The 22944-nt window shown below is 35.2% G+C and overlaps 1 protein-coding gene across 1 annotated transcript in view; it reads left to right on the top strand.

Moving 5' to 3' along the window:
* Positions 1-22944, top strand: part of RNGTT (RNA guanylyltransferase and 5'-phosphatase) — a 122880-nt gene that overhangs the window by 50642 nt on the left and 49294 nt on the right. The window contains exons 11-12 of the mRNA XM_015826119.1: positions 5558-5722; positions 19170-19238. Of these exons, the coding sequence (XP_015681605.1) occupies positions 5558-5722; positions 19170-19238 (234 nt within the window). The remainder of the gene's footprint in view (positions 1-5557; positions 5723-19169; positions 19239-22944) is intronic.

Genomic DNA, 22944 nt, shown 5'->3' with positions numbered 1-22944 from the left:
AATTGGATTCTTCAAGGTTAAATAATGGGAAGAGATGTAATTTTCTTTACAGGAGGCCAGACTAATTAATACGGGTCATTCTGGTCTTAAAAATCAAAGTCTGAGCTGATAATTTAGTCAGCATGTGATGAATTAATTTACCCATTTCTTATACCATTTCTGCAATAGGTGTAAGAGAATTCAATTACTTCCTTCAGCTTAAAAAAAAAGCTTCAAAAATTTGAGATCCAAATTTGTTAATGTAGGCACAGTTAAGAAAAGGCTTGTGAGGGATGGAATTAGGATTTGGTTTATTCTTCAAAAGACATACTTTGAAAAACACTGGAATACTGCACTAACAATATTTTGTGCAGTTGCTGTAACATTTAAAAATACTAAGGCTTTTATCTAGAGTTGTATATCCAAGTCACTTGAGATCTATCATAATTGCATTATATATTACAAGCAAGGTCCTTAAACTCAGTTCTAGTATATTGGTTTAAGCATTGATAGGCTGCAGACTTGAGACTCACAATTTACATCATCTGAAATGAGATATTTCCTTATCAAGTACAGTGACATTAGCTACTCTTTCCTCCAATGTGTGTGTGTGTGTGTGTGTGTGTGTGTGTATGTATGTATGTATGTATGTCTGTATGTATATGTGTTTGTGTATATTTTCAGGAAATTTTCTCTATAAAAATAGCAAAATACATATAACCAAGAATTTTTGCTAGATTTCTAATCTTGGTTTTCTGGTTGTGTTAACTCTTTAACTCTTCTTTATTTTTCTGTATAAGTTATAGCACAGAGTGTTTGGCATTCATTTGTGTGGCAAACAATTGTCGTGAATGTTCAGAATGTTTTTTTAAAAAAATATTCTTGGAATCTATAAAATTTTGATTTCTTTTTTTGGTATCCTGTAATATTTTGAACCAAGGGCTGTTTATTTGTAGCAGATCAGAGCCATCTTGTGGTCTCTTTAATATCTTGTGTTGTCTTCCCCTCCCTTCCCCTCCCTTCCTTCTGCTCATGTTTGGCATTTGAATGTTAAAAATACCAACTTAGAAATGGTCAGGTATTGAAAAGTTGGAATACTGAAATGAAAAGATTTCCTGGAAACATTACCTATTTAAAGACTAGGCTTTCTTTTCCCAGATCAATGAGGGGGCTGCTAAGAATAGTAAAAGCTGTAGAAAATAAAAGAAATGGGCAGGTGTTTCAGATGATTGCAAGCTATACAAAAAAGTGTGACTGCTTTTGAGGACGAGTTTATTTGGGGAGGGGAGATTTGCCCAGTGACTTTTAGCTATGTTTCTAACATTTAAATAGGGCACCTCTCATTTTCCTTTCATTCTCGGTTACCTTTCCCCCTTACCTACTTCCATCTAGTTTTGTTCATTTGTGTCTCTACCCCTTTCAACTATCGTTCCTGTTGTCCATCTCCATTCAGTATTTTTCCTATTTGATGCTTGAAAGAAGAGGGTGGGGAATGGGTGCATGCATGTATTTGAATGTTTCTATGTGTGATAGAGAATTATGGGTTTATTTAGAGGGGGTTCAATTTATTTTTTCTTTTCTTTTCTTTTTATTTATTAATCATATTTTAGAGGCACATAATTTAAATTACTAGTAATTAATTCAGCTTATTTTTTATCCCAACCATGCAACTCTTTGAAGCTTTTTTGATAGATGTAAACTACACTTACACAAACGCACCTGCAGACACACAAATATGTCATATGCACATGTTCACTGAGGAGAGGAAGGACTGATTTTAGTTAAAGTTGGCAATCTAGTAGGAAAGCTAGGGGCTTCACAGGACTTTACTTATACTGTGTTTCCTGGCCACATGTTTTGAGGGAAGGGCAGAGCTCATAAAATTGGGTTTGCCTTTGTTCTGGGGAAATAACAGTAGATGTCATTCTTTCCTAAATTGACAGGTTTCTATGCTGATGATTGACCAATGGTTCTGGCAGCTGTTCTCAACCACAGTTGCAACTTGGCCTGATGGTGGCATACTTGAGTTGCCTCTCTGACCTGCTTACATTACTCCTGTCTGGTCTTTGCATGTATCTGGTCAACCCCATACAGTGTCTAGCTTGTGATCTTATAACTACCGAGACTTTCCCATTAATAGAACTCTAAATATTTTATTTCTTATGCTTCAGTATTGTTTTATTGCTAGTAAAGTATTACTAATTATTTCAAATGAACCATGAAATTGAGCAAATACTTTAATTAAGAAGTGTTTAAAGTGTTTGCGCCTCAATTAAATGGACTCCTCCCAGCAGACTTTAGGTACAGCATATCCAATTTCCATGTAATCTTATGACATCTGTGGTGATTGATGTTATTTATACCAGGATGTAAATGACCATGACAACGTCCTTGCATGTTGAATAAATAACTTGAGAATAATGGACAGCCTCTTCACACATATGGTCCATTATTAAGAAATAAGTGACTATTATTTCGTTCTCTTAGACAAAACTTACCATGATAATTTATAAATAATGCTACAGAATGTGAGTGTGGTCTAAATTTTTGATTTCATTTTTGAATTACAGATGATTTATGCATTTAGCATTGGCACAAAATGATCTGCAGTTTTTCAACAGCTATATCAGAGATATTTATTTTCTCTTACATACCAAAATAATGCATCACGGGTGTACAAGGTTTGGGTCAAGGAATTATTTTCTATTCCTTAATCAGTTTGACTATAAAGTGACTGGTCCTCTTGATGAATACTCAGTGACCTCTGGACCGTTTGTGATAGTCAAACATGTGATAGTTGAAAATTGTCAAGAAATTCATGAAACCTGTAGTGTAAACTTTAAGTAGACTTCAAAAGAAAAAGAAATCTCTAGTCCCTTTCCAACAAAGCCAAGAAAATAATGGCTGCTCCCACATAAATGCTGTGACTTGTTTGCTCTGCATCATTGTCCTGCTGTAAACCAAGGAAACACTAAATGTGGCTCTTACGTGCAAACAGGTGGCTTACTTTATTGTGAATAATTTGTTCAGGCTTTCAGTGAAAGATTCTACTAGAATAAAGTGGGAAGCTCCATTAATTAAATGTATATGCTGCTCACCCCACTGTTGCAGCAACTCTAGGTGGCTTGCAGGGTGATAGAAATAAAATACAACACAATTAAAATTAAGAAAGATTAAATAAAGACTAAAAACCAAAGGACTGGTGACTTGGGGGGTGGGATCTTCTCTGTATCCCATCTGCCATCCTCAGAATAGAGCACCATTACTGGGTACCCCAGACCAGCTGGCAGAGCCAGGTTTTAAGGCTATTTTGGAAAGCCAAGAGGGTGGGGGCCGACCTCACCTCTGGAGAGAATATTCCAAAGGGTGGGGGCCATAGCAGGAAAGGTTCTCTTGGACTCCAGTTGAAATCCTTTGGCACAAGGATCTGAAGTAGGCTTCTTCCACTGGAGTGAGACAGCTCCTCAGATTATTCCATTTCTGTTGACTCTTTTCTGTCCATGTTTTTCTTTATACTCTGAAATTACAGAGAAAAATTGTTGAGGTTTACCTTTGCAAAATCCATAGGGATTTCTCTTCAAGAATTGTGCATGTAAAGGCTTAATAAATACATACATAAATACATACATATTAACCAGTTTGTCCCAAACAGATACACTTAGCCTGAAAATCCTCCTACGCTTCTTTAAAACTCTAGTACCAAAATTGCTGCTTCCAGTTCTTTGGTAAAAGTGAAATATTTTGATTAGACCAGACATTTTTACTTTGGAGTTATTTAAATATTTTCAAATGGAGTCTATCTGGATCTGATGATTTAACTTTCTACGGTATGTATGTGTGTGCATAGCCAGTTTCTGTATTTGAACAACACGAACACACATGCGTGCATGCGCACGCACACACACACAGGCACACATATACACACAAACCCCTTCGTATATACTGTACATTACCTTATAATATTTGTAGCCCTCAATTCAATTAGCTGTGCTATTTGTAGAAACCCAACTTCATTATTTAAAGGTCAGCATTAAGAAATTAAAGTGAAATCTGATATTAAATGCATTTTAATGTGTTGAATCATTAATATGTCATAGATTGGTATAAGAAATATATTTAGATTACTTGCTTTGGATGGTCAGTTTATGTTATTTTATTAAGTGTTATTTTATGACCATGTATTTAAGATAATAGTTTAAAGTAGAAGAAAGATTACATACCAGTCTTAATAAAGAAACTTCTATACTGAGACATAAAACTTCTTAGTATTGTTTTAAGTGGGAATGGGTGTCTTATATTGATTTGGAAGGAAGCAGTTTTGGGAAATGCAGGAGGATAGTGGGATTGGCATTTCTAATGGGTGGTTTTAAAAAGGATCTAAGTAATAAGGAAAGTATAACCTACTTTAGGGGGAAAAGGACGTATTTTTTGAAGGAGAAGGTATGAATTGTCAAAATATCTCTTTGGTTAGAGTGACTGCTTACATTTGCTGTTTTTTTGTTCAAATTTCTGGGCAAGATCAATCATTGTACTCCATGCTTGTTGTAGTAGACTGTCCCTGTAAACTATAAGGATAATTACAGCCCTTTCTCTCTATACATTTTGCTGCCCTCTGAATTCTTACCCACAGTTTTTATTGGCATCATCGAAGCTTTGCTGAGATCAATAAATACACTTGTGTGTAAATGAAAGGAAGAATGGAGAATGCGTATATTGTTAGTCTCCAATACATCTCTGATTGAATCGACATTAACTTTTTTGATCCATTGTAATAAACAGACCATAATGCATTATCCATCAGTACATTACACCTTACTGGGAGAGTGAAAGCCTTTTTAATTGTTGGCATTCATGCAGTAAAGGGAATATTATAGATGGATGATGGGAAAAAATGAAGTAGAGAAATTGATGGGAGAACAAACTTATATAAGGAAAGTGGAGGGAATGTGGAATACTCTTGAAAGAGACTCTAGAGCAGTGTTTCTCAACCTTGGCAACTTTACGATGTGTGGACTTCAACTCCCAGAATTCTCCAGCTAGCGTTGCTAGCTGGAGAATTTTGGGAGTTGAAGTCCACACATCGTAAAGTTGCCAAGGTTGGGAAATACTGCTCTAGAGGCTCCAGAGCAAGAGAAGGGTCAACATGGACTGAATGTATCTACTTGAGAAAGACTAAAAAGAGAAGTGGAGTAACGAAAATGGAAGACAGAGAAATATGAAGGAAAAAATTAGATAATTGAAATCTTGCTGTGCAGACGTAGGAATGTGCTACTGGGCACAAAAAAGAAAGGAGACCGTTAATAAAATATAAGTTAGATTTGTCCCTAGTTTGAAGTGGCGTTCTTAAATCAATAAATATAAAACTGTTTTCAGAATGATTTGAACTCTGATAGGAAAGGAGATGTCCTGTTTCCCTTCCAGTCATTATTTTTGTTTCTAATCTTATTGCTAGAGCAAAATTGTGACAGTATTAGAGAATCATTGTTGAGTTAAACACTCCCAAGTGAAATTTTCTTGCCTTCAAGCTAATTTTTTATAAATTGTGTATTTATGGACTTCTGATATTTTAATTTGGCAGGGACAACCAGTTGGAGAATGTGATTTTAATATTCGTCTGTCATGTATAGAAAAAGAGATTATACTCCCACGGCATGATAAGATGAAGAATGGTCAAATTGACAAAGCACAAGAACCTTTTAGTGTTCGTAACAAACCATTTTTTGACATCCACGTTGCAAAAAAGGTAAAAAAAAACTCTTGATATCTGCTGAATAGTAATTTTCTTAGCATATAATGCTTCAAGCCTTACAAGACTTTCCTAAATTTAAACATATGCTTTTTAAAGTGTGTTTGTTTGTTTGTGTGTGTATGTGTATGTACATGTACATGTGTAGAAATAGCTTTTCAATAGATTCCAGCTTCTAATTATGTTTTTTATTCTCAGAAAAGTGCAGGACTAAATCAGGCATGCAACTAAGTCAGAATTTGATCTCTTAATGAATAACATTGCCAGTTATTTTCTGAGAAAATGTTTCTTTCCTCAAATTCTCAAGGAAAAAGCAAGGGGCCAAGAATAAAGCCACACATAGCAGAGTGTGAAGGAGGACATCTAAAATGTCCTTTAGTGAGTATTTAACTGTCAGCAGCTTTGCAAAATTCTTGCCTAGGTTGGGAAATAGCAAAAATAAATATTATTTCATAAATAACATGAATAAATCTCCTTATTAAAGCCTGATTATAGGGCAAGAATCAGGCCTGGAAAGATTGAATACAGGCCTCTTATGTATTAGAGATATGGCCTTTGCTGACCTAATGATCCTGTTAATCAAGAGACATGCCAGATTGATGTATTACTTCACTTGCTTTTGATATTTTTTATTAAAAAAATGTATAGTAGTATGTGCTGATTTGCATTTGTTCTTATTTATTTGTTTCCACTATGATATACTTAAGAAATGAATTACTGTTCTATTGATACTTGTAAGTTCATATACAAAACATAACTTATTATTGTATCATTCACTAAATGTCAGTCTGGAAAACTTATCAACATGGGCATACAGCTTTGCTTTATCATTTCAACTGGTAAATGCTTCAATGAATAAGAGAGCTTTTCAGTCTGAAATTAAACTCATTAGACAAGCAATAAACCTTTCAGTTAATGGAATCACGAAGTCTTAATACACAAAATCTGAATGTTTTGTGCTCTCTAACAGAAGTATCATTTCATTTTTCATTTTTTCCTTCTGTGTTAGTAACAGTTATGTATTATAGTACTTACGCCAAAGCGTCCTTTATAGTCTATATGACTATATTTTCAGTGGTCATTAGATTTCCAGATGTTTCTGGAAAATGTAGTCCTGTCCTATAATAGAATATATGTTAAACTTAATTAATATATGAGGAAAATATAATAGCTAATGATTTCTAACACTAAATATATTCAAGTTGGGCCTGCACTAAATTTATTAAGTATATTGCCATGGCAAATAGTTACGTCATGCAAAGTGCTTTTGTTAAATTTTATTTAGTCAGACATACATTATCCAGGAGAATTCCATTCTTTTATCCCAGGGTAAACCCTTTCATGATGAATAGACTTTCATTCCAGAATTCTCAGCATCAGCACTAGCCTTTCTAATTGGGAATTAATGGGTTGAACTATAGATGCCAAGGGTCCCCATTCATGGGAAAATCATGTTATCCTATTTTTCCTACCATCAGTCATAAGCAGTGCTTTTTTTCTAAAAAAAAAAAAAAAAGTGCCGGAACTCACACACGTCATACAACCCACCTTGCCTACCCTATAAGGTTCCATCCAAAAAAGGTGCTGGAACTCTGTTCTGGGCGTTCTGTGAGAAAAAAAGCCCTGGTCATAAGTCTTTGAGAGATGCAGTTTTTATATTGAAGAGTTCTAAAGGGTCTTCCCGCACTTTTTTTCCTCAGTATTTTGGCCTCCTGCAAACTTTGGGTTTTGCTGATGCCAACTTGTATGCAGATGTGTTGTTTAGTTAAATAAGTTTGTGTTTTCTTCTGAACCTTAGAAACAGAGAAAATGATAAGAACTTCAGAGTAAACAACAATGTTCAGTGGCATTTTAATACTGAATCATTTAGTAGAGTCTGTTTAATCAAAGTGCATTGCACAATAGATTTTTCTGTTTTTCCCATGGAAATGGCGCCTGATCATGAGCCATATAATTAATAATGAGAAAGTTGAATTTTGTGCTTGGATTTAAAGATTATCATTATGTAATTATTCTTTAGTAAGCATTAGTCACTTTCTTATTATTTATTGCTGTAACTGCAGATTTCTATCTTGCTGCATATTTATAAATCCATCTAGGAAGAATATATTTGGTTACCTTATAAGGCTAAGAGAAGAAATAGGGTAAGGGGCATGGGACTTGAGGAAGAGGTAAGCAAATTGGATCTGCCTTCTGTTCCCACATTTAATATTTCTATAGTTATTTTCTGAAGTTTTGCTCATCTCTAGAAAGTAATATTGAACTGTTTTCCATCCTCTTATCTTAGTAGAGTAGGGAGTTTTGAAATAATGATATTTCAGACTTGAAATTAATAATAATTGGTAGAGGATGGATTAGCATTTTGTCATTGTAAAATGAAAATGTGCTAAACATTGAATAGAACAAAAAAAAAATTAGAAGAGACAAGAAGAAATATGTGTTTATTGAACTCACTGACTTCTATAGCTAGAGAGAGGAACAGTTGACACCATCTGGAGCTATTACGTTGCCAAAATCACGACCCCCCCACTCCTTCCTTTGTTTTATTTTCAGTTTTGTTTTTATTTTCTAGTCCACCAGTAAGTCTGAATCACTTATATCAGCCCTGTATTTTCTGCCAGAATTGACATAGCATTATTTTCTCTGCCTTTTCTCAGCTCCATCTGTTCATTCTCATTTGTCCCCTATTTGTCACTATCTTCTACTGTTGTCTCTCCTCCCTATGCCTTCTCCGTTTTGCATTGTCATTTCTGCTATCTCCATTTCCTTGGAAAAATACCTAGTAGTATTCATTTCTTTTGCTTTTATTAATTTGATCACTGTTCTCTTCTTTGCCTTGTTATTTCACTGTTTTTGTTTTTTCCCCTGTGCATTGTAAGAACTTGTTTCTTTTTTTTTTCTTATTAAAGATTTTATAAAATTTTACAATATAAATCCCCCCTTCCCCTTCCCGCCCTTCCACCCCCCTCCCTCCCCCCTCACTTCCCAGTGCCAATCACAGGGTTAACAATAACATAATCATACTCTAATTAACATTAATCAACTATTAAAATAACATATCTGTAACCTCCTTTAACTCTCTTTTAAACAATACAATTATTAAAAACAATAATAACAACACTTTAATAATTAAAAATAATACTAAATAAAATATTCTAACCTTTATACAACCATAATATTCCAAAATTTACTCAAAAACCAAATGATATTTATTAGTCCCATATTTACGCTCAATATAATCTATCCATCTTCTCCAAACCAAAATATATCTTTCTTGCGAGTGATCCTTCACATAAGCGGAAATCTTGGCCATTTCTGCTAAATTCGAGACTTTGAATGACCATTCTTCTATAGTAGGTAAACGTTCCGTTTTCCAATATTGAGCTACTAATTGTTTCTTAATTTCAAGTCATGCTATGAAACATGATCCTGACTGAATCATGATTAACACTCATCAAGAGTGTTGCTTTCAGTTCCAAATCAAAATAAAATACACTAGAACTAAGGTTTCGAAGCTGATGAACTGCACATAGGATTTTTGTTTTGTTTATTTGTATTACCGGAATCTGCCCTCACTGCTGTTTCTTCCTAGTTGCCCTCCAGCTGCTCCTGTTTCTCTCTCACAGTTCCTTCATTTCCTTTCTTAACAGCTGTCCATACCACCCCTCCATTTCTGACTTGAACAATAAACTACACAGTCACAATTTACTGACTGCTGGGATTTGCTTTTTTGGAATACTGCAGATAAGGTTGCTATAGCTGTCAGTTCTTTGGGCTGAAAATAAGCACTGAGAGTTGCTTATACAATTTCACTGATGAGTATCTAAAGCCAGACACTATTGTACCCTGTTTCTTTCATTTTTGAGGTAACCCTGTCAAGAAAAAAGAAGCATGTAAATCAGTTTGTGTGATATTCTATTTTTCCCCCATATATTTTATTGATTTTTTGAAAACATAAATCACTTAATAGTTGGTAAACAGTGTGTTTTCTGGGTTTACATTTGTAAAGAAAAATCATTAACAATTGATTAATAGTACATTTAGTTGATTTCCCTCTTTTCCCCAAAATATCTTCTTTGCAAACCTTGAAATAATACAGTTCTTATTATTTTGATAAATAACAATTACATATATGATTTTTCCCAATATTCCTAGAAATGATCACATCAATATAATATTTCTTTTTTATCTAATCATTCTGGTTGCCTCATTTTATATTCTGTTACAGTCCTTATTTAGATTTGTTCCTCCCATAAAGTTCAAAGTATTCTTGCTGGTTAAGATTTTCTCAACAGATAATTACATTTAAAGATTTAAATCCATTTTCCCCATATAAACCATCTCAACACTTTTACATTTCTTAAAGAATAGGTAAAAACAGTAAAGAAAAGGAAAAAAGAGCAAGAGTAAAGAAGCATAAAAAGTAAAATACTACTTAAAATATATATTCCTTCTAAGCTAATATATATTCTTATTCTTTTTAACCATGATTAAAAATATATTTAATCTTTAAATATTCCATTTAATGTGTCTAGTCATCTAATCCTTTAACTCTTATTCAAAACATTTTTTCTTTTTTATACTTTATATTTTCCATAAATTCAGACACATTTAATTATCTAAAACATTTCCTTCATCTAGGCCATTTCAGCAGTATTTTATTACTTATATCAAGAAATAAAATAAAAGGGGGAAAGTGTACAGTATCATTTAAGGAATTCTTCTCTCTTAGAATGACATATGTATTCAGAATCTTTTCTATTTCTTTAACCATAGTCAAACAAATGTTTCTTTTTTTAAATATTCTCTCTGGTAGATTCCATCATCTATTTTCTTAATTTTCACTTTGATCTTTTTCCTTTGACCAGTATCTTTCTTGATCAATGTGTTTTGCTGAATCAAAAAGTTTTTCCATATATTCTTGACTGTTGCTGTAGGTATAAGAAGTAAATCGAATAAAATGTCTCTATGTGAGGCTTTTGCCTTTCCATGTTTCTTGAAAATCTTTTTCTCTTTCTCCTTTGCTTCTCTTATCACTTCCTTTCTCTCTGATGTTTTCAACACCTATACATTCCATTTTGTCCAATCTGTTTTTTTTTGTCCTCAGATTTATTTTGTAGTCTTAAGGGATGAGTTGTTTTTTTCCATTTCTTGTAAATTTTTCCCCACTAGGATTAAATCATCTTTTCTTGCTTTGTTAAGTTCCGTCTTTGAGTCTCTATTTTTCATTTTATGTCCACTTATTTGTTTTGTCTGCTCCTTCTCTGTTGTTGTTTCCTGGAAGTTTTTGTTGTTGTAAAGTTAACTTAGAGCTAGATTGATTTGTATTTTCAAAGTTATTTTGGATTTCTTTGTGATTTGAACTCTGTTATTTGAATTAATTGCAGTATAGTATATATCTCCTACTGAGCTATTTATGTTTTCTTGGTGTGTTCTGTCTACATGTCTCTGATTCATGATGGCCAAAAGTTGAAGTTTTCCTTCTTATCTGCAAATAGCTTTAGAGTCCCGATTAAATAGATATTTGTAATCCAAAGAGTTCAAAAAAGATTTCCCCCCCCTAAAGTTTGTAATTCTCTCTTTGTCTGCAGCCCAGATTGTTGTCTTTTTTTGTCACAGCTGTTCTTTATTATTAAAGCTTTGAAGGTCACAAACACAGATTAGCTTTTCCCAGGTTTTGGCAAGTTCTCTATGGAAATCATAGCTGTCATAATCTTCATCCACCACTAGGTGTCAACATCTATTTAATTTTCAATATGAACAATGGTCTTTAAAATGAGAGTCTTAACCATTCACAATCTTAAACTTATCCAAAGTTAAATTTTAGCTTTCAAGTTTAAAAATTTATTTCACTACCATATATTTTGATCCTCCATAGAAATTTTAATTTGCTGCTTCTGTTAGTATAAGGATGGGGCGGAAGTCCCCCTCCTTCACTTTTGGAGGTATTTTGCTTCTTGGGGATCTTTTCCAGGAAATTAAGTATAGGATAGAAAAGGAAAATTAGATTCCTCACCCAGTTTCAAGCACGCTGTTTACTGTAGTGCTGGTTAGTTCTTTTGGACTCCGGTTGCAAGTAGGTTGGGCTGATCAATGAAATACAGCCTTTCTCCTATCAGATTTGAAGACTTTCCCCAAGACGAACGGAACGACCACCGTCATTCCAGAGTCACCGGGGCACCCTTCTTTCTTCACCACCTCTCCAGGGCGGCTTGGACTCATTAGGGTCTCCAGACAGGACGAAAGTTAGCTGCGGGGGTGCGGCGGTCTGCAATCCCGCAACCAGTCGCTACTGCGCAGGACCGGAAGTCTCAGTTTGTGTGATATTCTAATAATTCAGTTTAGGCAACAGGGCAGCATTACTTATTCAATGAGTCAATAGTGATCTAAAAATCAACTGGGATATTTAAAGTTTTAAGCCAGTGTAACAATCAACCTGTAAGATAGCTTTTTGATTTGTTTACAATATTCAAATAAGCATTTGGCTTATGTTTTGAATGAGTGACTGAATTAGTTTAATTTGCAGATAAAAACCATGAAGCATCCCTTGCAAAAATGTTTCTTTTAGTATTTAATGACCAACTACTGGCACAAATTGTGGCAAAACCCTGTATTGCATATCTTTATTTTCCAAGTCTCTTTTGCTTCCATTTTTCCTCCTTTCCATAGCTTACTGTTATGTTAATTCACCATTTATGGCAGTACTGACACAAGCCTGACTGACAATCAAATTTTTTATTAACGGTTTGTGCCATTTTAATGCAACACGGTAATGAAATCTATCTCGGAAAGGAAGGGGACTTAACTTGGAGCTTCAGTGTCAGAAGACGCTTGAGCTTCAGCTTTGTAGATGATGATCTGCAAGTTAGCTTAATTGTTTCACCCTACTTTAAAGCCTTCACTGAACACCATGCCTATCTCCTCAGCCTTTAACATATGCATTAGGGCTTATTACTTATAACATATATGGAGAGCAGATCATGTTCATGTATGGTACATTTCCAAAGGAGACCAAATGTAATTTTCATGGCTCAGGCACTATGTCACAATGTGCTCTCAATCTTAACCTGTACCAGTTGATGCTGTTGTGCAGATTAGCATATTAAATAGCTTTTGTCTTAAAATTTTAGGATATGATATCTCACTCTCATTTTTCTCATTCATGAAATGGAAAAAGTGGAAAATGTTTAGCATTGCTTGTTCTGTCTCTTTTGGAAGGTAGAAAATGTAATTTGGGGGTGGGGAGGAGGGCAGGATAATTATCCCCTGAAAGGGTAATTAGTCTACATATAACCGAAGAAAGGAATATGTGGTGCAGTAATTAGTTTACTTGAACTGAACTATTGAGAAAAAAGGGCTAAATAAAACACTACTTTTCATATGCTCTAATTACAAAAGAAGATGAGTCAGAACAAAGCTCGTCTAGTTTGCTAATTTGGTTTGAAAATCTCACTTTTTTTTTTCAGCGCTTGCTGTGGCTTGGATTAGGCTGCCCTCCCCTTTGCCAGTCATGCCTGGCTCTCTTTCCCTTTTGAATGCACCCTGAGTAACTGTGACTGTATGGCTGCACTAGTCAGCAGTGAGAAGGGGGAGTTTGCTGTTTATCTTGTGGGCTTTAAAGAGCAGCTGCAGCAGCAGCACATGCAACAACAATGAAAAAATTGCACCTTTCAAAGAGTATTTCTATGACGTGCTATACCTTTCTCCTAAATGTGCTGAGGTATCCTAAATGTACTAATGTGTACATTTTGTTGAATTAAGCATTCAAATATTTTTAGTATAGCTTCAAGTTTATTACTTTGAGTGTATTAAATATGATGAAGCTAGTTTGCAATTCTTTTCTGGGTTCAAATATAATTTGTGAATTCAATCCTTATTGTCAAGATTGAAGCTGAAGCTGTGTAATTTAAACGGTGTTACGAAGAATCCAGGGCTTCTTGTTACTTTAAACTGCATACTGTATTTACTCACTGGAACTAAGGCCCATGGAAATTATTGTGGTTCTATTTTTTAAATAGAAACACAAGGTTTTTGAAAATATTACAGAAAAAAAATCATTATTTGGGAAAAAAAATTAAAGCCTCTACAATGTTAAATCCACCACTCTATTACCAACACTATAATAGGTAATTCTTGCTTAACAAACTAGTCATTCAGTGACCACTCAAAGTTACAATGATGTTGTGGCTAGTCCTCAAAATTGTGATTGTTGTAGTATCCCCTGTGGTCATATGATCAAAATCGGGACACTTGGTAGTCTGACTGCAGTTATGACTGCAGTATGCACTTCAGCTCATCTGTCTGTCTGTCTGTCTGTCTGTCTGTCTGTCTGTCTGTCTGTCTGTCTGTCTGTCTGTCTGTCTGTCTGTCTGTCTATCTATCTATCTATCTATCTATCTATCTATCTATCTCCTCCCATCCCTTGCTTTTTGGCCACCTTGCACTCTGTCGCCTACATCTTTCACTCCGACTGAGTTCTTTTTCTTCCCACTGCTGATGAGATACATTGGACTGAGGCAGCTGTTGCCTTTTATGAGACCCTCATGTGTCCACTCCAACATTACTTTGGAAAGGCCACACAAAGGGCCAGCATTGCCTCAGCTGGGAATGCCCCCTCAGCAGTGGGAGAAAGAAGACTGCAAAGATCTTCCATGGATGGTGGGGGCAGTTAAGGTAGGTGGCGGAGTGCAGGGAGGACAAAAGGGCAAAGATGAGAGTGCCCATAGGCTGGTGGGGGAAATTGAAGCAGAGACAAGCAGGATAAGGCATAAGAAGCATGAGAGCCTCACTTAATGACTGCAACCAGGACTACCAGAACTGCTGTCGCTAAGCAGTGTGGTCCTGTAATATTTCATTTAATGACAGCATAGCTTTGCAATGGAGATTCCAATCCTAATTAGGTTTGTTAACTGAAGACTAACTATTAATAGGTTTTTGAGATGTAAACTCAGAGGCTGGAGTATCCATAGGTGGTGATGTATTGGGCATAGAGTATTTTACCTTGGGTTCAAATTTAATGAGCCATGGGTATTGCTGCACTGTTTCCAGTTTTGTGACTTGAATTTAGGATTAATTGCTGATGGTAAAACTTAACGCTGTGTAGCACATTATAATTGCCTGGCAGTTATAAGATACGGATGATTAGTAATATTGTTTTAAGGCCATGTTATAGGAGTATTGCTACAAATGAAATAAAGTATATGATCATATGAGTAGCTTTTAAAGTTAGTAATTACTACCAAATATTATTAGCCTAATTGCCCTGGACAGCTTTGAAAACATACCATACTGACCTAGAGCAACTCAGAGTTAGCAGTGCTCTGACTTTTATTCCCTTATGTAACAGATGGCGCTCACTGTGAAAGACTGTCAAGCTGTGGGATAGCAAAACATTAGTAATAAACCTTGTCATATGTTAAACTTGACCTGACATTAATCAGGCTTGGAATGCTACAAATGAATCATGGATAGTAATTAGTGAGCTGATGCTATTAGCAAGCAGCAGTATCATACTGCCTTTTCTTTTCTTTTTGGAAAAAAAACCCCCAATTATGTTACTAATTTATAGTTGGTGATAATATCTTTAGAGTTTTGCACAGTGAATTTCCCTCCTCTTCATTAGCCAGTCTGATTTATTATATTAAAAGCATGAGCAGATAAAGAAATGGTTTTAGAGTGGTGTGCAGTCGATACAGGTGGTTCCTTTGGCTAGAAAGGCCTTTGCATAGTTTCATCCAGTATGCCAATTGTCCACTTTTCTAGATTGGAAGGTACTTCAGACAGCCACTAATGTCCTAGTCACTTCATTGTGTGATTGTTGTAATTCACTTTGCGTACGGCTGTCCTTGAAGCCCACTCAGAAGCTTCAATTGGTCCAGAGTTTAGTGTTATCAGCAATAATAGGCAGATCTTTATGTGCCTATGTGACACCAGTATGCTTCTGAGAGAAATGCAAGGTGCTGGTTATGACCTATAAAACCCTATGTGGCATTGGGCCTCATTACATGAGGGAAAGCCTATTTCCTTTGGAATCAGCCTGGTTCGTTCAGTCTGACAGAGCTGGTCATTCTGGGTCTTTTCAGTTAAACAATGTCATATTTGGGCGCCAGAAACAGACAGACTCCACCCCTTCTCTGTCACAGTGCCTGCCCTCTGAAATAAGATTCTCCATGTGGCTTCCACTCTGTAGGCATTCTGGAAAGCCTTAAAGCAGTGGTTCTCAACCTGTGGGTCGGGACCCCATTTGGGGTCGATCGACCATTTTACGGGGGTCGCCAAGCAAGGCTGTCTGCCATTTTTTTTGTCCGCCATTTTTTTTGTCCTCCATTTTTTCCCCTTTTCCGGCGGGTGCCTTACCTCCCTTGGACTGGGCCAGCTGGTGGTCGGCCTGCTCCATCTCTGCTGCTTGCCAGCTACGCCTCGGCCGGCGCAGGGGGCGGAACCACACATGCGCGGCGCTCCTGGGCAGGGAAAGTCCTTGACTTGCAACCGTTTGGGTAGTCCTTGACTTATGACCGGTTTAGTCCTCGACTTACGACCGGTTTAGTCCTCGACTTACGACCGGTTTAGTCCTCGACTTACGACCGGTTGGGGTCACGGCATTAAAAAGGTTGAGAACCACTGCCTTAAAGGCTTAGGGCAGGGGTAGGCAATCTTGGCTCTTTTATGACTCGTGGACTTCAACTCCCAGAATTCCTGAGCCAGCACAGCCTACCTCTGGCTTAGGGTGTTAGAGGCTCCTGCCAGATTGATTGTGGGTGTGGTTATACAGATCTTCCATCGGTTCTTGTTTATTTCTTTTATTTCTTCATTTTCATAATTATTATATTTTGTTTTTATTCTGTTGGTTGTATTGTTTTGGTTTATTTTACCACCCAGAATCAGTTTGGAATTGAGTGATACCTTTTTTTTTTCTTTTTACCTCTATACAATTAATTATAATCTTGTTTATTTCCCTCCAGGCAAATATGTACATGCATCATTATGAGCCTGAAGACTGCTTTTTTATGTATTAAAAAAGTCACCCCAAATTGGCTATCCAAACATTACATATGTTTCTGTGCTTTATGTTTAGTGGTAGCTGAATCTAAAATTAGCCATTTTTAAAATAGTCCTGTTGTAATTGATGAGAATTTATTCACAGCTGTATTTCATTTAATTTGTCTAAAGTATGAGGATTGTGCTAGACGTTTTTTCACTGTTCCAAACAGTTTTTTTCTCTTGGGTCTTAATTTATTATATATTATATATTTCCATCTACTCTTATATCTTAGGAAGAGGTCTAGCTTTCCACCTTGTTGTCTACATACTAATTCTACTATGACCCAAAACAGGTCCTTTTTCCATAGTAGTACAATGTTGTGCAAAATCACTTTTGTTTTTTCCCCTTCCCAATTAAATTAAACTTAATTTTATCGGACTAATTAGAGAGTTATGCTTTTATTGTGAAATATGTTTTGGAAAAAGCCTGGGCATGAATACCAGAATGTGGTATGTCTGTGTATCTAATATCTGCACACACACATGTGCGCATACGCACACACACATGCTCATTACATGTTCCTCGTCTGATACAAAATTATTGCAGATATGGTCTTGACTAAGTTTTCTCAATATAATTCAGAATGGAATTTGTTTTGATTATACTCAGTTTTATTTTTTCATGGTAAAACAGTATTTTATTTAAAAATCCTTAGCTCTGGAACAATAAATAGCATTTGATTATATGCACTAGTAGATGAAAAATAAAAATAAAACACATTACTATTGTCTTCAACAACTGTTTTGATATATTTTGCTCTATAATGTTATGTGTATTTTGTATTTGCTGATTATATTATTATCTGTCCCCCGTATATATGATATACATGGCTATCCTTTTTTTGCAATTATAAGTAGTTCATGTTGTATTATCCAAATTATACAAAAAATATTAGTATAACAGCATTCTCAATCTTGTGCCTGCCATCAGTTCATTTAATTAAAACTTCCATTATTGTTAGCAGTTTTAATATATGTTAATCAGAGGATACTTATTTAATGTTTGCTCTAATACTATGGTCTGAAGAAGAATGGATTTTTGAACTTACGTTTATTCTTTTTAAGCAGTGTGATGTCTTTCATATTAATAGTTAGACAGAATAAACATAGTAGACCAGTAGTTTTAACAAAAAAGAGATTTTATTTGGTTTAAATTTAGAGCAGCTTTTTATAGCAAGTACATATCAGTAGATTTCACTTCTAACATTCGTAGGACTTCCTCATTCATACATGATAACCCAACTAATAGAAGAAATCGATATTTACCTTAAAAAATGTTAAGGATTTATAGCAACTTCAGATATAAATTCATTGGCTTTTATAAGGAAATGAAGAAGGTTAAGAAAAAAAATATTTGGGGAAAAAGTGGTCCTACAAAGACTATTCAAAACAAAATAAGCCTGCAAAAGGGAGATCTTATTGGCATAATAATGAACATAGTTATATTAATCTATACCTAAAGTTATATTGCTTACCTTAGTGGGAGCCAGTTTGGTCCAGTGGTTAAGGCTCCAGGTTAGAAACCAGGAGACTGAGTTTTAGTCTATCTTACTCATGAAAGCCTGCTCTCTCTCAGTTGCTGTCTCTCAGCCCACAATGTCAGGCTTAGGCAATAAGTCGGTTGGTCAATTCCAACCAAATGGATCAGTACTGGGTTGATCTGATAAAAGCAAACCTTACACTTGCAGAAAAACACTAGGAACAACAACAACAACAAAAATGTTTATTGTAAAATGCTTATATTCCCTCTCCTCTGGCAGCTTTCACTTTTAACTCACAATAATTTAGTTATGTCTTAACCTGAATAAACTGTGGCTAATCTAATCTCATGATCATGTTTGAGGAATGGGTGGCTCAAGCCTCAGACCCCTAACTCAGTTGGATTATTTTTTATTTTCTGCAGTTGAACTGCAGAATTCAGAATTCATTCAGATAGAATGAGTAAAACGTAATATGGCCACATGTAAAATGACTTTCATACTCATACTTGGAAGCATTTAAAACGATGCTGACTAGTAATGCCTAAAGGCACTATTGGTATGAATTAGAAATTAGTGTGGGAGAAGCAAGGATAAAACATGGGCACAAAAAAAAGGCAAGGACTGTTACATCTCAACTGGCCTCATGTCTTCTGCAGTGCAGACTTCAATTCCTGAACATTAAAACATGTGTTTACTGTTTTATTGCAATGTTTATCTCCTAATACCATCTGCTTTTTAAACGATTAATAGACATTCAAAGCTAATTCTTTCCAAAAATGCAGTGTATAATCTTGAGGGGAGTTATGTGGCATATAAATACCATAACTAAATAAGCATAGATGTTTAGATATTTTTCTTCTGTATGCCAGGGTTGTTTTACTTCTTAATTGTAATTGCTAACAATCATTTGATGCTTCTTGCAGCTTCTTGAGGGAAATTTTGCAAGAGAAGTCTCTCATGAAGTGGACGGACTAATTTTTCAGCCTGTAGGAGTAAGTTGCATGAATTTGATTGTTACTGTATTAAAATCATGTGATAAATTTTAAAAGTAATCAATTTATGCTACAGAAGAATGCTTAAGTTGCTATCAAAAATATTCTACTTAAAATAGAATATTTTTGATACTAACTTTTTCCTTATTTCTGCAAAAAATAGCATGCCCTGTTAATATGAAATATTTAAGATTACATATTTTTATTACCTCTCAGTTTATAAATTATAAATATATTACATATTCTTAAATGTTTGGAAGATTCAGTTGTTTTAGAATAAATATCTTAGAATACTATGAAACTTCACAAACTGTCTTGTGGCACTTTAAAGATTAACCATTTGCTTTAGTGTAAGATATCATCTATCATAATTCATTTCACTAGATGCATGAAATACAATCCTGAGAATGGGGTGGGGAAAGAGCAATATCTATGTGTTTGTGTATGCATGTGCACCTACATAGACAATACATATTCACTAAGACATTCTTGAATTTTGAGAACAAACACTAAGGCATTCTTCTATAGTGCTTAATATACAGTATGTGCTCTAGTAAGAACAATTCATTTCTGTTAATTTCTAAGAAATGGTACTGAATTTCTAATGAATTCTAGGTCAACTATTGCACAATGCAATTGTCCTTTGTAATGTTCTATTATATTTACCTTGAGATCAGGAATGACTGGTGGGTGGGATACCTCACTAAACAAATACCTTGGACAGCAACCATTCAAAGTTACTTTGCAACCAGTTCCCATATTTACAAACTTGGAAATAACTTTGCAACCAATGCCCATTTATGTCCTTTCACAGTATCCCCATTTCAGTGATGTGTTTGCCTCCCTTAGTCTTGTGTTTGCCATTAAAGTCAATTAGTACCCATTGTTCTGTGCCTGACCCATTTTTCTCTGCCCCCACCAGAGCAGAGATTACTTAACCAATCTCTTTCCTGAGCTGCTTTTCTCCACAGCAGCACAGTGCTTCTCCCCAAGGTTCTAAGTTATAAGTTAACAAGCTCAATTCTGTGACTTTAATTGGCCTCCATGCATCTCTTTCACGTCTTTGGATTTTGTTTGCCTCCTAAGGAACTCCTGTGAGAAGCCTATTGATAGCCAGCATATTGCTATGTAGTATTTACCACTATGTGCCTACTTGCTCTCTTGTAATCCCTTCCTCTCCAATCAGTGTAAAGATAAACATTAATTCACTTCTTGCTAATTATTCCAGAACCATGGTGAACATTAAATGAGCAGGGAGTGGGGAAAAAAGGAAAAATGAAGTAAAATTGTAACCAGATTCATAGTCTTTTGATTTTACACTTTGTGATCTGTCACTTACTGACTGAGTTGCTGGTCCCAATTATGGTTGCTAAATGAGAACTACCTGTTCTACACTGAATGTCTATATACAAATATTGGTTAATGCATTATTTTTGATTTGTGAAAATCCTGCTGCAGATAGAGATGTATAGTATTTTGTTAACAAGAAACAAACATTTTGTTAACAAGAAACATGACATACCTATTATTTTTTTCAGTTGCTTTCCTAAATATTCAGAAAGCAGGCAACAAGTAATGCGATAGAACAAAAAAAAAAAGCAATACTATCTTCCTTGCTTCAAATTACAGAATTTTCAATAAGTTTGTTAAACTGAATAATTCATTACTCATACAGACATATGATTTTTTTTCCTCAACCATAGAATTAATTACAATTCAACAAGTTAATGCCAATTTATTACCTCAAAAGATTTGTCACAGTGCTAATTTAGTACTTTAGTAATCCAAAAGAAGCATCCTAAGGCTCTAGGGTTTATTTTTAATTGGTATCACTCCATTTATAAAATACCACTTTGTTGCTAGATTAGTTACAGGTATGATTTTTGTTGATCTCTCCTTGCACAATTCTGGCAATTTTATTCTGTTCCAAAGAGGTGGAAACACATTAAATCTATCTATGATAGCAAATTGCCCATCTTCTGGAGAAGAAATAGTGAACTGAAGAAACTTCTGCTAAAAGTGGAGCTGCTGACTATAGTGGAATGAAGAGCCAGAGAGTAGACTGGCTTTTTGTAATTTCTCTCCAGACAAGGAGAGAAATTGAGACTGCCCACAAGTTCTGCAGATAGTTGCTCTTCATGAGGAGACAGCAAGATAGCGGTCTCCAGTGGATTTATAGCTCTGGGAGATAAAAGAAAGCCATTTTCATTCGAACCACAGTCAGTGCCCTTCAAAAGGACACTGGGTTCACATATTTCCTTTTCTAATCAGTTTCCAAAATCATACCTATAACCAATCTATCAATGAACTGATCTTTTAAAAGCAGAGTGATACTAACTAAATATAACCTTTAGAGTCTTAGATTTTTCTTTGGAAAATTACTATTGTCAATTGCTTTTCAGCTATTAGGAACTTTTGATCAACAAGTTTCAGAAACTACCTGGTGAGTTTTCTTCAAACCTTCGTGAGAGAAGCTTTAAATATAATTGTATTTTTTTTAATGAAATAAACAACAAAAGGGCAATTAGAATGTTGATTTTGGAAAGTTACAAATGGATTAAGGGTCCAGATAAGATTTTGACATTAATTATAAGAATCCTTCCTAAGAGAAAATGCTGCTGTTTTAAACTCTTAAAACAACTACAGTAGACTTTTGAAGGCTGGACTCTAGGGGGAAGCAGAAGAAACTAAAGATTACAAGCAAAGAAGAGCAGTTAAAATTTTGACTTACACAAATAGGAGCAATATTTATTTATTTATTTATTTATTTATTTATTTATTTATTTATTTATTTATTTATTTATTTAAGATACTTTATATAGCCATTTACTTGCGCACAGTGACTCTAGGTGGCTTGCAAATAATAAAAACACAGTATAGAAAATACAAAAATAATAAAAATAAAAAATAATAAAATAATAATGAAATAACACCCCCCCCCCAGCAACAACACATACTCAAATCAACTTTTAATGGGTTCCATTCCACTCTGGGTTCCCCAGGCCCACTAACAAAACTATGTTTTCAGGGCCTTGCAAAAGACAGTGGGGGGCAGTCTAATTTCCAGAGGGTTGATGTTCCAGAGGGAGGGAGCCACTACGGAGAAGGCCTTCTTCTGGGTCCTGCCAGATGTACCTTTTTGGGAGATGGGACCTGCAGCATTCCTTGCCTTCCCACTCTAGTGGGTCGGGTGGATGTGACCGGCGAGAGACAGCCTCCAGACAACCTGGTCTGAAGCCATGAAGGGCTTTAAAGATGACAATCAGCACCTTGAATTGCACCTGGAAGCAAATAGGCAACCAATGCAGCTCCCGTGGGAGAAGTGACACATGTACACACCACAGTCTGCACAAAACCATGTGGCCCCCTGCATTTTGGACCAACTGGAGCTTCTAGTTGCTTTTCAAGGGCAGCCCCATGTAGAGCGCATTGCAATAGTCAAGATTTAAGTTTGGAGACATATTTGAACAATGGACTTAGAAGTCAATTTTTTTTTTTTTTTTTTTATTTAAACTTTTTATTTATAAAACAATTAAAAAACAAACAAACAAACATTGGATTTGACGTGACATTCCAGTATATACATTCTTATCAGATTATATCATATTTAACAATCAATTCATTATCTCTACATATACATTAAATTTTATATACATTATCTATTCTAAAATAACATACATTTCTATCTTATCATTCGTCTTTAATC

This window comes from Protobothrops mucrosquamatus, unplaced genomic scaffold (genome assembly GCF_001527695.2).
Source record: "Protobothrops mucrosquamatus isolate PMUCROS unplaced genomic scaffold, P.Mucros_1.0 scaffold_206, whole genome shotgun sequence".
In the NCBI taxonomy this organism is placed as follows: domain Eukaryota; kingdom Metazoa; phylum Chordata; class Lepidosauria; order Squamata; family Viperidae; genus Protobothrops; species Protobothrops mucrosquamatus.
Note: the sequence above shows the minus strand (reverse complement) of the source record. Positions and strands in the feature narration are given on the sequence as shown.